The sequence below is a fragment of the Xyrauchen texanus genome, chromosome 3 (assembly GCF_025860055.1).
Source record: "Xyrauchen texanus isolate HMW12.3.18 chromosome 3, RBS_HiC_50CHRs, whole genome shotgun sequence".
Classification (NCBI taxonomy): Eukaryota; Metazoa; Chordata; class Actinopteri; order Cypriniformes; family Catostomidae; genus Xyrauchen; species Xyrauchen texanus.
Window position 1 is genome coordinate 7810122 of NC_068278.1, and position 18039 is coordinate 7828160.

Here is an 18039-nt window from a genome sequence, read left to right on the forward strand (position 1 = left end):
CTTTCCGTACCTACTGTATATATATATATAATATATATATATAATATATATATATATATATATACACACACATATATGGGCACGTAACACAATTTACCCCCATTTGTCATTACTGTAACACATTCAGAAATTTTACTATTAATATTTCCAGTTTTCAAAGATGATACTCATTACCGTAACAGTAATTTTTTTTTTACTATAAATATGTTGTTTTACTATATACTATTTACTATATATTTTCTATGTTAAAATGTACACTTTAATATATAATTTTTTTCATGTTGTGGTAATGAGAATATCACAATGACCATCTTTTTTCACATTGCGGAAATGAGAAACGGTGTAAAATTGTCCATAACTTTCATAAAAATAATGTAAAAATGTAAAACTTCTTTAGGGCCCAAAAACATGCTTTTTTTTCTATATTCAAATTATAGTTTCAACTTTCATTTGATTGTGGAATAAAATGTGAACAGGACATTTTCTTGACAATTTCGTATGAATGGCCCTTTAAACTATAAAGAATTGAGTTTAGAGGTAGGCCGACAAATATCAAGCTGAATACATACGGTCAAACAAAATGCACTATAAAAGAATGACTATACATTAAGAATAATAAACATTCCCTTGCTACAGTATCTTAGTAACATTAAAAATGAGTTAAGAATAATATAATGTACAGCTAATTTTATAGAATAAATAAATATAGTTTAAAGTGATATGAAGTCTTGGACTGCATCTTGATTAAGAGAAACTAACAATTTCAGATCTTCAGTGCATTGTTTAAATAAAACCTGATTCTCACAGGTAAGTAGTTGGTTTTCATTCAAACAGAATGAATTAAATGTCTTTGTTGAGCCAGTGTTGTTGTCTGTAGATTGAATTGACGATATCTTCAGAAGATCTTTTGCTAATTTTATAGCACAATGTACAATGACAGAAGGTATATACTTGTTAAACGTGTAGTCCGCCAAACTCAGTTCACAGACTTTGCAAGCCAACCAATTCAGCTTCTTTGTACTAGAATCTTGGTCTTCAGAAGCTCCGTGCTTTTTCCATCTAATTCTATCCTGTGTAGTGACCGAGGGTCCACTAGGTTGATGACCAAGAAGGCCACGACTGGTAAAATAGTCCAGAAAGAAAGCTAGGGTAGGTGCAGCCAGTCTAAAATTGAGTCTAAGAAGAATAAGGCACTCAAGATTGCATAGTTGTTCCCTGGAAAAAGAGTTGCAGCAAAGTGAGAGAAGTTCTTTGATGCGAGGTGAACATACTTCAACCTGGAAAAACAAAATACAAAGATTCAAATAAGGCTGCAAACAGTATTTGGACACGTAGGCCTTGCTTAATGTCTGAATGTCATGGCTTTAGCTAACAAAATATCAAACCAAGAGAAATCTGAGCCATATTTGCAATGATTTTCAAGCAATTGGTGTCAATGGAATTTTTAGTGGGTGTATGAAGTCAGTTCCCCTCATGTTCACACAGGTGTCCTAGCAGAGTTACAACAGATCTAGTTCATCACAGTAATTATGGACATGTTCCACTAACACTCCAGGTGTCCAGGTACATTTTGTCTCTTCTGTCATTTTGAACACTCTATCTTTTATAGTCCAAAACTGATTTTTGTGACACATTTAGCTTGAGTCATGTGCTTATGCTATCTTTCTTTAAAATAAACACTACTTGGTTTGATATTTTGTGATCTAGTGCAACAACATTCATATTTTTAAGTGTGTCTTAATGTGTTCAAATACTACTAATGTACTGAAATTCACTGTCTATAGACTTGACAGGTCCTAATACTAATTTTCCAGACACAATTACCAGAAATTTTTCAAGTAAAATGTTTTTTTTGAAAGATTATTAAGAAGAATTACACTGAAACTGAATTAAATGAAACTGAGAAAAAGAAAGAGCTATTGCCTACTTGTTTTGTTGCGATCAGCAAAGATGTCACTCCCAGTAACTGGAAACAGTCGGCAGCAACTGAGGTTGTGATCAAAAAACGGTCCATGATATTAACGGCCAAACAGCATGATTCAAAGGATAGTTTGAGCTGTCTGTGTACAGCTATGAGCCAGCTGACCAGTCTGCTGCGAGCGTCTGCGGTGATCTGTAAGGATATACATGTTAAAATGAATAGACAAAATAGCACTACCACCAACAACAATAATGGCGATGAATGGATCATTGTCAGGAAACCGTGACATTTGTGGGTTTATCATTTCATTTGATAAGTTACTGTTGAACTTTCCAGAAATCATATTTCCCCACCTCTTCCCCATGTTCAGTGGGTAAATGCTTCACGCCGCATACGGATTCATTTGGAGTCATGGATTACTTTTATATAATTTTATTTCAGTGTGCTTGTGATGAATAGCGAGACAGCAGGTGTTTGAAGAAAACAGTAAAAAGGTAAATATCACTTTTTATTGGGCATCATTTCTAATCAAGCTGTAGTTTTACTAAATTGCATAAAATGTGTGAAAATACTATTACATTTTTGTGTATTTAGGATATATATATAAAATGTTAGACGAAATGGACTTGACAAGACAAACGATTTGGTCATTATTTTCCAAAGACTTTTAAATGTTCATTTCCACCTCAGAATTTTATTAAACAAAATGGAGAATTGGAGATGGAATTTACATGACTTTCAGAAGAAAATATATAAATAACAAGAATTACATAAATCTTCTCTATTGCATACACTGTTGGACGTTGCTAGTAAAATAAAATACCTATACGCCTCCAATACAAATGGCATTTTTTCCGGAGCAAGAACTTCCGGTTACAATAACACAAAGACTGTTTGATTGATGTATTCGAGGTGTGCATCATGGTCATCTCACCTGCGGTTGATTATCCAGACAGTTCTGCGCCAGAAACTGCTGCTCATTGTGTCTCTGAATGATGAAGCAGCACTCTTCATAATCGCACCCATCCCAGTCCAGTGTCAGTCTGATGCTATAATCTTCTGTCCACTTGACTGCCGGAGAACTCTGAAGGTCCTCTTCAAAGCCTGAGTCACTTAATGTTGACATCTCTGACAAATACAATTCTCTTCTCTATTAATTTGTCTTTTACTGCTCCAGATACGAATTTGAACTGCTTGGAGTGATGTTGTACTCAAAGACCTGTCCCACATTATCGGCATCCTACTGTAGTTTAATCGTAATGCTGACGTCGTCAGGTGAAGCGGGATTTTCCCCGGGTGTTTTAGCGCTCATTGTATGGCGCTATAGAGCCCGCGTACACGCGTTACCATGACAATTGTCCTTCGGGAGGCGCAGGTGTCACTTTTGTGTTTATAGCACTGCACGGGCAAAAGTCACCAATGTATTATTATTTTATATTTTTTTTTGTTGTGAAATATATAAAATATAGTGAACTTGGCGTACAAAAGTCACAACTTAAGGAAAATGTGCTTATTTTTTGGTCACAATTAAAGTGTTTTTTTTGTTGTTGTTTTTTAGTAATAAATTAAGATACTACAAATATTCACTTCAGAAAAGGGTTAACCATGTCCTGTTAATTTCAGTGACATTTGGCATTTCATAACATCAAGTATTCTATAAACAAATTAATCTCCATTGTGATTCAGTTAGTCAATGGGAGCACATTTTGAATATTTGTCATAACAAATCTAATCGCCCCACTTAAGAAAATCAATGTATTATATGGAGGGGCCTTTAATCCCTGCAGCAGGGGGTCTTTTTACCCTAAATATCTTTTCACTTCTTGGACCATTATAAAAAATGTTTTTTCACCTTAAACAAAACTGAAATGACAAATAAGTATTTTGGCTTAAAATAAATTTGAATTTCAGGGATTTTCATTAGCTACATAAAAAAAAAACATTTTATGTTAGATCAAATTACCTCAAAATCAAACTTTAGACACGTGTATAGATGTGTGCGGTGTATAGAGACAAACAGGTATTTAGTAAAGTACTGTGGTGGTTCTTGTCGCCGTTTAGTGTTTTGGGAGAAAATAAAATCAAGATTGCCTTTAGCCCTGTTGTATTGTGTTGTAGTTTTTCCCTGATTCATAAATAGTTTTGAGTTTCATAATCATTTTACCTGTTAAAAAACTCATCAAGCAAGAAACGTCCTCTCACTTTCAACTGCTTTTATTTTCAGCAACATTAACACGTTGATGAAAAATTTTGTTATTGTTAATTTTCACTTTTTATTTGATTAGTGATGCTACAGCCTGTCTAAATATCAAAACAATATATAATATAGGCTAGTCTCAGCTGGATAAAACTTTTTCCTTTTTGGAACTTGGTAAAAAATAAATGCTTTCAAAACAGCTTCCTGAATGCACAGTTACATTTGTTCAAAAGTTAGACAGTCCCGCCCCCAACTCACTCAATTGGTTTAGTAATGTTGTTGTGGCAGGTTTAAGTGGGTCACTCACAGGACTTTTTAAAGCACCACAGACACAGTTTTTTAGTTTGAGAAAATTAAAGGTGCTGCAAGTGATTTTTTTAATGGAAAGGTCCGCAAACAATTTTACTACTCCCTGAAAGATATTACATTAGTGTCCAGAGATATTTCCCTGCCTCTGTGACAGCTCTAGACTTCATAAACAGCAAACAAAATGTCAAACATTTTACATGTTCTAAGAATCTTGTAGTTGCAGCGAACTGAGACTTAATGCCATTGTCAGTTCAGGGTGCCATTTTGCTGCTGTTGTTTTTTAAAAAGAAATTCTGCATGATGTCAGTCTAAATAAAACTCATTTGTCATCTTTGGAGTTCAAGGTTATGGAAAAAGGGGGCCTGGCTAATCCAATGGCTCAGTTTGTGGAAATTCTAGAACGGCAAAAATCACTTAAACTTTAACAGCTCAAACTTTAGCCTATGAATGGCTTACTTAGTTGTCTCTGCATATTAAGATGGGATAGAATATTTGAACACTTAAAAAGATACATTCTTCAGCTAAGAATTAATGACCATTTACAGCATCTAAAATACACTCCCTAAGCACTGTATAAGGAACACTATATTCCTAATAAAATTCCAGACATGGTCTTCAGCTGTTGTAGCCCAACTGCCTCAAGGTACGAAGTGTTGTGCATTTAGATGCTATTCAGCTCATTATAATTGTACAGAGTGGATATCAGAGTTACCGTAGCCTTTCTGTCAGCTCAAACCAGCCTGGCCATTCTCCCTTGACCTCTCATATCAACAAGACGTTTCCATCAACAGATCTGCCACTCACTGGATGTTTTTGGCACCATTCTGAGTAAACTCTAGAGACTTTTTTGTGTGAAAATCCCAGGAGATCAGCAGTTACATTAATACTCAAACCAGCCCATCTGGTTCTAACAATCATGCCACAGCCCATTTTTTCCCCATTTTGATGGTGGACGTGAACATAAATTGAAGCTCCTGGCCCATATTTGGATGATTTTTTGCATTGCACTGCTGCCGCATGATTGGCTGATTAGATAATCGCATAAATAAGTAGGTATGCAGGTGTTCCCAATTAAGTGCTCAGTGAGTGTATATTATACATCATATAAATTATAACTTAACACCTTGAACTGAAAATGTTCATGGACATGTTCTTTGTCAACAATACCCAGATATATTTTATTTTTCCACATTTTATACGGTTAATTGAATCCATTAATTATTGTTCAAAACTGAGAAAACCACGTCTTAGAAGGTAGTTTGTCATCTTCATTTTGCCAATATCTGGAAGCAAACTGTATATAATAAGAGCTACGATGTAAACTGATGTTACACTGCTGCTATGTTGACTTCAGAATCAAAATTAAAATATATGAATATTCTCTCAAAATCCAAGAACACTGCTTACAGTATGTCAAAGCAATGGAAAACAGACAAAGTGCTGCCTCACATAAGCAAAATGCAAAACTGTAACAAAATGACTCTCAATTTTCAATGTTTCTCCCAATCTTAGGATAATTCAGACAAACCCATTGATAAGATCACAAGACAGATCATATTCTAAGAGACCTAATTTCAGTTGTTACTCAATTTTGACATTTGCAGTTACTGCATTATGCCATTGCACTGAAGAATAGATTGTTACTGCCACACAGGTCATAAGAAAATTAGAGCATTTAATTTAATAATGGGAAAAAATAATAACAACACCACACTTATGTATAACATAAGTTTATTTGTGCGTTAAACGACAGTCGACAGGATTTACATTGTTATGTACACATTATACTCATACTTAAAACACCAGATAACAAGTTGCATTTGATAAGTTGCATTTGAAAATTCTCTAAATGGCATCTCTTCCTGTGCTGTATTCTTTTCCACTACCATGGAAAGTGGTACATGCGGCAACATACTGTACAAAGATTTATGTCAATTATTCCTGGTCCACAATCCACCAAATGTGTGTGCAAAGTAACCAAGTGGAAGCAACTGCAAGGCTACTGTGTTGTACATCAAGGCCCTAGTTTTAAGAATGAGACATGTTACGACATTCACCAGGTTTTCACTTTTCAAGATAAGCCTCATTAGATCTCATTAACTGGGTTAACAAATATGAATGGGTGCCAGCTCAACTGGATGAAGTATAAAGTTCTCAGAAGAGAACAAAGCAATTTATTAAACTCCTTCAAACAAATATGGAGTTCTAATCTCTCCCTGAGATCTGCGTGAGATGGCTGTACAGGCACATGTTCAAGAGACACCATCAAACACAAAATATTCTTTAAAGGAATAGAAGTTAACCCTAAAATTAAAGTTCTGTCATTATTTCCTCACCCTCTTGTCGTTCAAAGCCTGCATGTTGTTATTTTTTTTTATTAATTATTTTCTAATATTTTTCTACAGAAAGAATATATCCTGTATAATGACATTTAAAATGTTTGGTTTTAATTAATTAAATTTTTTAAAAGCAAAATTCATCATTTTAGATTTTTATGAGGGAATTATATGCATTTTTTGAACCTCTATTGAAAGATATGAATCGCAAGCATGTTTCTTTTTCAGAAGTATCGGTGTATGTTGACGTGGCTGGAGGCAGCACAGGAGGTGATGCCCAAACATTCCACTAAACAGCAGTGTCTTTCTCAGTCTCCTATGTCTTACACTTCTTCAGGATGGATCTCTGAATCTTGGAGTGGATGTCCTGAAGGAGTAAAGCTTTAGGTGCAGTGACACATGCAGCAAGGTTCATATGTTGAAGCTTTCCCCACACCCACATGTTCCTTTGATGTTCGGATTGTTGAATACAAACTCGCTGGAAAGTTTCGTTTCAACAAAATCCATCTCTGTGCCCAGCAACGTCAGCTGTGCCTTCTTCTCAATGAAAACCCTCACACCTGTAAAAATATGCAACAACACTATAAGTAAACAGGTCTCCATGGTGATCTGGCAATAGATCACGACAGTCGGGTTACAGAAGTAAAACTCCCATTGATTTTCTTTTAGGCAAACTGATTTTTACCAATAACTTTAGAGACAGACCTACCGTGAGCTCCACGTTATTTTTTTTTTAAATAGAATGTTTAAAATTGAATCTTACCATGTTCTAGTTTTAATCTGGAGGATGAAAACTCTCTACTTTGTTTACATATATACAATTTTCTTAGACAATGACAATTTTCTAAAATGCCACTTCAAAATCCTGCCAGATTACCACATTCAATTCCTTTACAATATATACGCATTCACTCTTTATCTTCAGCCCGATTCGCTGAAAACTACTCTCTTAATGTTTTCACATTCACAATTATGAATGGCATACCAATCACGTACTGTCCGTGACATATTTTAAATTCAAAATGGCGAATTTTTGGTACAACATAACATAGTGGTCAAATATTGCATATTTATTTAGATACATCTCACATAACACAAACACTCTTAACCTGAACTGCTTGCTGATGCACGGCGCTGGAATAATCCATGAGGTTCCTGCTTAGCATCTTAAACTTGAGTCCTGCCTTCATCGATTTGATTGGCTATCTCAAAAGACATTGAGCGGTGTTATTCTTGCAGCAACTTAATTACATTTAGACAGCGGTGCATAATGGACTGCAGCAGAACAGCAACAAGGATATCAATTATTGGGGGGGGATAATCTGACAATATCGGATTATTGGGGGGGGGGTGGACTTGTCCCCCTCAAAGTATATTGTGGTTACGGCCCTGATTAGAACACTCAAGCCGTGTCACAACATCCCTCGTATCCATTTTAATAGCAAAGTTCCTTCTATAGAGATGTATACCTTCCGAATATTGAATATATGTGCAGTAAAGTATGAAATGCATTTTATGTCAATGCATGAAGCGTTATAGTGCAGGAATTAAGTTAAAATGTTGATTTATTAATTAGAGAAAAGGGTTTTTAGTTGAAGACCCAGCAATAATTAACCATGGTTTTACTACAGTAATATTGTAGTAACCATGACTGCTGTCACCATGGTTTTCTTTGCAGAAATCATGGCTTACAACAGTAATACTGTAATTTCTATAAAGTAACTATGATTATACTATATATTGTAAAAATGACAGTATCCATGTTGATTTTGTGGTTACAATTTTCTTCCTACAAGTACCCTTTTTTACCAAACCTGTTGAAGTGTGTTCCCAAAAAGAGTATTCTTACTTTGGATTTGTCAATAATATACTGTATATTTGTTTCTGTATATTACAAATACCGAAACAAAACCGTGACCCTAAAACCATGATACAAACTCAACCGTGAGAAACTTTCAAGACATACTAGGCCGATTTGTTGTCTGCTAAATCAAATAATTTAATGCTAATGTTGTCATGCACTCACGACATGCCTGTCACAGACTACCAAAAGTGACATTTATAACCTAACTATATTTTCCAGTAGCATGACAGTACCTCAGCTGTTTTCAAAATAAAGAACCAGTAGCTTTTTCAGTCAAAAACTAGTTTTTCCAACGAGTAGCTGTGCACTGTGACAAAATGCTGTTTTAAAGAGATAGTTAAACAATAATCCTTTACTCCCCCTCATGCAATCTTAGATGTGTATGACATTCATTCTTCTGCAGAACACACAAAAAGAATATATTTTTTTAGAAGAATATCTCAGCTATGTATGCCCATACAATGCAAGTGAATGGTAGCAGAAATTTAAAGGATCAAAAAGCACATACAGGCTGCAAAAAAGTAATACATAAGTGGACTCCAGTGGTTTAATCAATATCTTCTGAAGTGATCCAATCGGTTTGGGTGAGAATGGCGATCATGATTTCAAGCTCGATTACACTTCCTAGCATCATCTAGCACTCTGCGCATGGATGCGTCAAGCACAAGGAAGTGTAATAGAGATTTAAATAATGATCATGCCTTCAGACTGCAATGCAAGATGTAAAGTTAAATAGTTTATTTAGAAAGCGATATTTCAGTCTGTACTCACCCAAAACTGAAAGGATCACTTCAGAAGACATGGATTAAACCACTGGAGTTTTATGGATTACTTTTATGCTGCCATCATGTGTTTTATTTTGTTGTCGTTGTTTTTTTGGAGCTTCAATGTTTTGGTAAACATTTACTAGCATTGCGTGGACCTACAGATATGAGTTATTCTTCTTAAATTCTTTGTTTGTGTTCTGCAGAAGAAAGTCATACACATCTGGGAAGGTATGAGAATTTTCCTCTTTGGGTGAACTATCCCTTAAGATGCAATGTGTTCATTAATTTTCTTACTTACCATCTTGCAACACCTCCTCATCTGATTTGTCTTTCTCCTTAGTGTAGTCAAGAGTATAGGTGAGGCCATTACAACCTCTGGTTCGAACACCAACCTTGAGGCCAATCTATTTAAGATAAGAGGAATATTGTACAAAATGAATTAAAAGAATGCAAAGGAAAATATGTCATTAAGGCAAATAAAAAGACAGCAAGACTTTCACTGCTGATGATAAACTCAAATAAATACTCACATATTCTGTCTTATCCTGTAAAAGCTGTTTGACTTTATTCACAGCTGAAGGTGTCTGAGAATGAAGAAAACACAGTCAATTTGAATCTCCTGTAATTGATCCCAACAGCATTTTAATATTATGGTATGGTTGATTTAAAACCAAGTGTTTTTCTTTTTTAATGTGACTATATTTGTCAAGTTCCAAAAAAAGATAAAATAATAAATGAGGAAGTAGTTTTTATATTGACTGAAATATAATTAAAAAAATAAAAGACAAATGAACCAATTTTTACTGATTTTCAAGATAAATATTATTATATTGTGATGTATATCATAATTCATATGAAATCAAAGAACAAACAAATATTTTAATTAGGCTACAACAGGAATCATCTATGCTCAAATACTCAAGTGCCCATTTACTCATGTGCAATCTGCAGCGAAAGCCATTGACACATCTGCCCAAAGTCTGAATATTAACACTCTTTTATACACCCATTTTTGCAGTAGTATCAGTGTCATCATATATTACAATAACAGTGTAGCATGTTAGCACACTAGAATCATGATTTCAGAATCTAAACTGTACAAATTCATTTTCTACTGTATATACATAACTTTAAATCAACTACGAGTAGTTAAAACAGCTTATTTTACTGACCTCATGTGAATTATACTCATAGATTGAGGCATAAAGTAATTGATAACACATTTTAATGTCACATTAGAGAAGGTTTGTGGCGGGTGTCTGAATGCTCGCAAATAGTATACCGTTGCTCAGCTGCTCAAAACGTATTTTTACCCCTGAATGAAGAACTTTTCCGAAAGTATATCTGTGCCTTTAGGGATGTGTCATGGTGGTCAACTAATAACATTAATATTTTTAGTAGTGGTGGTTTCAATGTTAAATCTACTGCTGTGAGTAAAGTTCCCATATTTGTGAGGTGTTGTGGAGAGATTGAAGACTTGCTGATTCTTAAAAAATAGTTGCAGTAAAATATGTTTAAACTGCTCGATGTCATGAACTAGATAGATGTACCAGCGTTATCTTGCGGTCCTGCACTTTTTGTTTTGTTCTGCTCTCTACTGAAGCCTTTCTTATTTTATGTTTACTTTTTTACTATGACAGTTTTTTGCAATAAGATGTTATAGTTATTTAGCCTATATATTTGCTGAATATCTGTTAATTACCATGTTGAAGTGCTGCCCTTTGCGTCTGTATATACCTCTGAAATGTGTCTGATCGGGGTCACGTGATCGTAACGGAGCCTATATTATACATTATTTTCTTTAACACGACTACTCATTCAAAAAACCAACCAACAAGACTATTATGAAAATGGGGAGTTTTCATAAGTATGATACTAAATTATCCGTATCGTAATAGAAAGTTCTGATCATATCGCCCACCCCTGAAATACACTCAAATTAATCAGAATAACATAGAATGTTACAGCATAATTTAAATGAATAAAACCTGATTGAATACTGTTCACAAGACTCTAGACTGCCATTTATCAGTTAAACTTCTGCCTCTGGTAAGAAACCTCTACGTTTTTTCATTAAAACCTGTTTGGATGTAAAGAGTAGCATCTCTAGTTTCATTTGATATGCTGTCTTAAAAAATCTGTTCATTTTTCACGCATCAGTACACCGATAAACATGATGTCCACATATGTGGAAACTCGCACCGCATTTCCTCAAAAGTAGAAAAAATAGGTTAGTTATTTTGAACAACTTTCAACTCTAACACAACTTTGGGTCATTTTGCTTCATTTGAATATACATTTTGTTAGGTTTAATTTTGTTATCTCTGTGCAATACAGTTCTATTCATTAACATTAGTAAATGCATTCCTAATAAATATATATATATATGGTGCATTTTCACATTGAAATAATGGGTTCATCCAAAAGCTGAAATTTGTTTGCTCTCAGAGGCTTTATATGGAGTAATGCGGTGCATTTCAAACTGTTCTGAGACCAGTGCAGACCGACAGTCGTTCACTAAATAGTGAGCAAGGGAGTATCCTATAGCTGCATTTAATCCAAACTTCCTATTTAAAGTTCAGTTTCAGGCTGCAGATGATGTTTGGACCACTCAACATGTGTAGCAGACATGGGACAATGATAATCAGTACATAGATTCAGAATTTATATGGCTAAATTTTTATTTTAACATGATTGGCAGTGATTGGATGATGCCGGACATTACTTGGAATAATAATAATTTATTCAGCTTTAGAGGAAAATCAGCTTAATTATCTGTAATGTCTCAAAAACATGCATATCCAACACTCCTGGAAACAAACAATCATTTTAAAGAAGTGGTTTCGGTCACATCCCTACAAATATGAAAAAGGAACATTCTTGTAAGTTGCAACCCACTCGTGTTGTCATCATTGAGAGTCTCAAGTTTGTTTTTCTTACATAAATTTACCGTTTTAGCAAAGTAGAAACATTTCCTGTACACAAATAATTTAGCATTTACAATAACTACTCAAAAGTAAACATTTTCGTTACAGTTCCTGTGGAATGCTTCCATCTGTAGAGAGTTCAGGCTCATCTTTTCCAGCAAACCCAAATTAAAGTCCTCTTATCTGATCGGGAAAGTACGGATAAGTCATCCAAATCTTGATGTACTGACCTCACCCAGTCCATTCCAACGGAGTAGAGAGAAAAGCAAAATAATATAGATGAACAGATAGACAGACAGATAGATAGAACTACACAGTCCACAACGACTCAGCTCTAGAAGCTTCTTGATGCAAAAACTTAACCCATAAACATTGCCACAAAACTTATCCAAAATCTTGCTAACAGCTAACCTGCCCATCGACTGACCTTGATGTCACATTTATGTTGCTCAACACATCCACGATGTGAATCAAATCTGTTCTACTCGTAAATTAGAATAAACCTCTAAATGTTCCAGAACGCCAGACGTCTCTTTTTAGCAAGCTATTGATCAGATAACCGAGCTCTGAGTACAAGTAAACACATTTGACACATATGGAAGCTCGCGCTGAGGAGTATTTTAAAACGAACGAGTTGTTTATGTTCGCTATTGTGGGATTTGTTGAAAATAGTACTCACCATTGTTAGAGCGGCTCTTGAGGGCAAGAGCTTCCGTCTGTTAACCGCCCTTACTGTCGCCCGTGCTATGGAGGCTGACATGTTGAAGTTACTTAAGCACTTCGCGTTGATGTAAACATGAGAACACTGCTAACACAGGCGGAAAAAACAGATTTACAGAAAGCACAGGATTGGTTGGTTGTTTGAGTGACAGCCTTGGAAACCTATGAGCAGTCAATTCTGCGCGTGTGTTGTGTACGTGACGTGTACGCTATTACGCAACTAACGTAATGTCAGAGAACGCCTTGTGTTATAAAAGCTTATGAAAAATAACGGTGTATTTATTGGTAACGTGAACTAAACCTACAGTGGTGACTGTTAAACACTTAAAATAAGCACTAATAGATATTGTACACGCCTTTTAATTTGTCACTACATAACTGGGGTCCTATTTTAAGAGGGCAAGTGTTATGTGCAACGCAATGCCTTAAGTCATAAGTGCAAAGTCAATGGGCATGGCTATGAAGTTTTAGTATTTTCGTGCAAGCATGCACTAAGTTCAGGTGCAAAATGCTAGACCAAGAGCCATTTAATTCTGAGGTTCTTCTCCGGTTATTCCATCATCTGCATCATTCCCACAAGCTCCAACGATTTAAACAAAGACAGCACATTCATAAGATGTTGGTAGTGTAAATAGACTGTATGCAATGAATTCTCAGAACAGAAAATATGGACTTATGTAATTTTGTTCATTAACAGCATCCTTGTCGAATGTTTGGCATATTTCTATGACAGTGATTGCTTCTTTTATATGAATTTCCAAACTGCAAATGCAGGAACTGAATTTGGAATTTGCACTGAGATAAGATGTGATATTGAAACGTCTTAGCGCAAGGACCAAATTCTTAGGAAAATAGCAAATTGTGCTTGTGTCACTTCATTTACATCCAACACACCCACAGTTTGCGTGCCTACACACAAGTAGAGCAAACACTTCCACCCCTGCAATTTGCATTTTGCGCTGACATGAAAATTGGATAAGAAATTGCGCACGGTCATAGCACGTAGCACTGTTTTGATTTTCAATACTTTACACATTAAATATATTGAGATTGTGTGGTTCATAATTGCTGTAAAACCTAAAATACAAGCGGTTTCTTTCTACTTGCTTTGATCCCCGCAGGAATCTGAAACATTTGGAAAGCTATGGGGTGGGAATTTGATTTATAGTGCTGGCTTGAGTAAAAGCAGGGGAGTCATTACAATGATAAATAAACTTCTACACTTCAAATGTCTCAAACAGAGTAAAGATAAATTAGGACGAGTCATTATCTTTTTAGCTGAAATTCAGGGACAAAGTCTTATTTTGGAAAATATTTTTGCACCTACCATTGATGATCAGGGCTTTTTATAGATCTTGACTGGATGTTGCAAGCTGCTGGCACCCCTTATGATATAATATTGGGAGGAGATTTTAATCTTTTGATGGACTCAAGAGTCCTTGATCATAGTGAAGGAAAAGTGTGACAGCCCCCTAAATCAACAGTGACACTTCACAGGATGTCTAAAAGTCTTGGTCTAGACTTTTGAACCCCTCTGGTAGGGACTATAAATTATTTTCATCAGTCCACAAGATTTATAAGATCTAAGATATCTAAGTCCCTCATTTCATCTGCTGTTGATTACTCATTTGGAAAGATTTTAGTCTCAGATCATGTCCTGGTGTGTTTAGAGGTGTTGCCACATACAGAGAAAAAGAAATCGTATAGTTGGCACTTTATTGTATCTTGAATTCCAAAAAATGCTTATGGCTGAAATCAATGTCTATATGGAATACAACTGGTCCTCAGTATCCTCTGTAGGCGTTGCTTGGGAGGCACTTAAGATGGTTCTTAGGGGCCGGATAATAAAGTATGCCTCATTCACCAAATAACGCAAAGCACGAGAACTCGTGGAAATGGAAGGGAATATTAAAAGTGCCGAGGCAGAGCTAAAGCACCGAATGTTGTCTAATGGCCTTGAATTTACCCGATTGAAATACAGATATAATACTATTTCTACAAAGCAGGGAAGCTTTTTGCTAGAGTCTTTTTTTTCTACCATTCCTTCAGAGAAATCTGCTGGTGGTGAAATATTTACCTCGGCCATTGATACTAATAATGCTTTTACAGAATTCCATCTTGATCTCTATAGTTCCACGTCTTCATCTACTGATGAAGATATTAGAAACTTTGTGGAACCATTAGAACTTACTAAACTGATGGCTGAGCAAAAAAAAATATCTTGATTCAGAGATAACCTTGGAGGAGCTTGGCGAGGTAATTAAGGCCTTGCCTACAGGAAAGGCTCCGGGGCCAGATGGCTTTGCGGCTGAATTTTTTAGATCTTATGCTACAGAACTGGCTCCACTTTTGCTAGAAGATTATACGGAATGATTAAAGAATGGAAAGCTTCCGCCAACCATGACACAAGCCTGGATCAGTCCGATTCTTAAAAAGGACAAAGATGCAAACAAGTGTAAGAGTGTAGGGAATAAAGGAAATGCAACATTTAGAAGTGAACTTTAAATTGCCCTCATTCTCACACCATTATATTCAAGGATATCTGGTATGCTAAATTTAGAAGGGAATTTAGGGTCTCGAAATATGTGAGCTATGAACTCAGTTAAACTGTCCTTATTGTACCTTATTAGGTAACGAAATGTATAACTAAATTAGTCGCGTTCGACAACCATTATAAATTAGATAAAAGACAAATAATTTGATTATTTGTTTTAATAGATTCTCCACCATTCAAATTGTAACACAACGTTTCATTGTATCGGCTCACAATTTCTACTGTAAGGAATTAGCTTTAATAAGTGAATTATGATTAATTCAATTATTGGAGTGATATTATTAACATGGATTATTGAAAATAATATCACACGTATTTAGGTCCAGCTTTGAAGCTAAATCTTTTAGAAACGGGGATGAGATTATTTATCAAAATATACCACTGTCATGTCGTCTTCAAACACAGACAAACTTTACTATTCTAATCTAACACATATATAAAAAAGACAGGTTGGTGAAAAGTGACAGAATGTGAAATAAAATGATCAGTACAGGGAAAATGAACTTTATGGAGTCTGTTGACAATACCTTAAGAACCATTTATCCTTCTTTGAGTCTAAATCGATTTGCTATCGGATTACCCAAATTATTTAATTAATACACCAGCACTTTGAGCACAATATTGGAGATGTACTTGCTTGTCTTTGTGGTGTTTCCTTGTGTTCTTTGTGTTGCTTGGTTCTTGGCATTGCTCAAAAGTTCGTTCCGTCGATGTTTGTATGATCTAATTTACTGTCTGTATGAATGATGAGTTAGCTGTGAAGTGAGGCCTTCTCATTCTTTCTCGGGACGTCGAGTCCAGAGCTTCCTTGGGCCTCACATGGCATGGACCTGGCAGTCAGCGGAGCGACCAGCACGTGCAGGCAGAAGAGAGAAGAGCAAGAATGAGCCAAGAGAAGAGAGGATGAAGGAAAGAGCGCATGTTCTTCCTGTTTGGAAATATTTGAACTGAAATTGGCCGCATCCCCAAAGGTGTCCTGTGCCAATCAGAAGTAACTTTTCAGAGTCACATGGTCAACTGGGCTGTCTTTTCCAACAGTTGATTTATAGTTCTTTGTTCCAGAGTCTTAAAAATCTCCTGCTCAAAAACAGTGCATATTTAATCATGAGCATTTATATCTTGAGAATGGTACAAGAGACATGATATTCATTGTCATCAGCTTTCTCTGCATACACCAGTGAGCGCTTACATACTAAACATGACATTTTTTTTATGGATGTTATACGTGTAGGTAATAAAACATGAAAATCCCTGGTTACAAAATCATATTGGTTTTACACATCATTGTATTTTATCAAGTTAAGCCTTCTAGTTACCATTCCTAGTAGAATTAGTATGAATCATACAAAATTAAAGATTCTATTTATCAATTATAGGTGATCGCACATCTCTACTCACATTTTAAAGAGGTCCATCAGTCTATACTTTACTACAGTTCAAATCGATTTTCAGCATTATCTAGATTAAGGCTAGATTAAGATGAAATGTCTTAGGAGTTGTGCAAATCTGATGGTCCTTGTAACCTTACACAGAACAGCCTGGTTTAACTGTGTGGGGGTTCCGGCTGACGGCCTGTAATTTATGACATTGACACATTCCAAACTGAAAGGCTGGGTTTTTCCATAGATTCAAATCATGTTGCTGGAATTCTTCTGCATATATAATCTTACAAGAGTTACCATCCATTTTCCCTGATCCAGCTAGACGTTATGTATAATTTATCTCAAAAATAGATGGACCTCTGGGCAACAATGCCACCTAAAATGACACAATGGCCATAAAATTCAAAATGTTAGGGCAAAAATGCACCCGTAATATTTTATTCATCCTGTTTTTAACTGGTAACACCTGATATAATCTTAATATTCTATTCTAAGCCTCGTTATACTAGTTATCACATAAAATATGGTTTGATGTTGACTTAAATTTTATGGGCAGGAGTTAATAAATTCTCTATTTCTAATTATATCTAAATACAATGGCAAAGAAAAGTATGTGAACCCTTTGGAATTAGCTGTTTTTCCTGCATTATTGCTTATAAAGTGTGAAAACATCTTCAATAAAGTCCCAATAGACAAAGCACAATGTGCTTAACCTCCTCCAACATTACACATTTTGGATATCTCCCTAATCAAACACACCTGATTCTACTCATCAGCTCGTAAGAGGAGACTCCAAGACCTGAATTGGTTGTGTCAGAAAAAGGAGATATACAAAATGTGCAGTGTTAACAGGGTCTCCAGGAACAGGGTTGGGAACCACTGCCCTAGGCTAAAGGTGACAAAAAATAGATAGAGTCAGGAGTTGGCAAACCTAGCATCCAATTAATAAAACTAGATTTATGCATTTAATGCATCATATCCTGCAACATCCAGACAATGAATTTCACTTTTTTATTTGATATATTTAATACAATTTATAAATGTATCTGCATTTATGACAGA

General features: G+C 35.4%; 2 protein-coding genes across 2 annotated transcripts; both read right to left on the reverse strand.

Annotated features, from left to right (window-relative positions):
* Window positions 1-710: 710 nt before the first annotated feature.
* LOC127621814 (cyclin-O protein B-like) lies at window positions 711-3047 on the reverse strand. Its single transcript, XM_052095561.1, has 3 exons — window positions 2856-3047; window positions 1928-2113; window positions 711-1277 (listed from the first exon to the last, which is right to left on the reverse strand). The coding sequence occupies exons 1-3, from the start codon at window positions 3045-3047 to the stop codon at window positions 711-713; spliced, it is 945 nt and encodes a 314-aa protein (XP_051951521.1).
* Window positions 3048-6162: 3115 nt separating this feature from the next.
* LOC127621479 (iron-sulfur cluster assembly 1 homolog, mitochondrial-like) lies at window positions 6163-13139 on the reverse strand. Its single transcript, XM_052095112.1, has 4 exons — window positions 13001-13139; window positions 9925-9978; window positions 9693-9798; window positions 6163-7323 (listed from the first exon to the last, which is right to left on the reverse strand). Exons 1-4 carry the CDS (start codon window positions 13079-13081, stop codon window positions 7175-7177), a joined length of 390 nt encoding a protein of 129 aa, XP_051951072.1. The 5' UTR covers window positions 13082-13139; the 3' UTR covers window positions 6163-7174.
* Between the last annotated feature and the right edge of the window lie 4900 nt (window positions 13140-18039).

Bases quoted from the DNA above. Each gene is read 5' to 3' on its own strand.
- LOC127621814 (XM_052095561.1), bottom strand. From the start codon at position 3,047: ATGTCAACATTAAGTGACTCAGGCTTTGAAGAGGACCTTCAGAGTTCT. The intron at 2,114-2,855 runs GTGAGATGACCA...ATATCCTTACAG, and splicing joins GTCTGGATAATCAACCGCAG to ATCACCGCAGACGCTCGCAG. The intron at 1,278-1,927 runs GTAGGCAATAGC...TTGTTTTTCCAG, and splicing joins TGCTGATCGCAACAAAACAA to GTTGAAGTATGTTCACCTCG.
- LOC127621479 (XM_052095112.1), bottom strand. From the start codon at position 13,081: ATGTCAGCCTCCATAGCACGGGCGACAGTAAGGGCGGTTAACAGACGG. The intron at 9,799-9,924 runs GTGAGTATTTAT...TATCTTAAATAG, and splicing joins TACAGGATAAGACAGAATAT to ATTGGCCTCAAGGTTGGTGT. The intron at 7,324-9,692 runs GTAAGTAAGAAA...ATATTTTTACAG, and splicing joins TGAGGAGGTGTTGCAAGATG to GTGTGAGGGTTTTCATTGAG.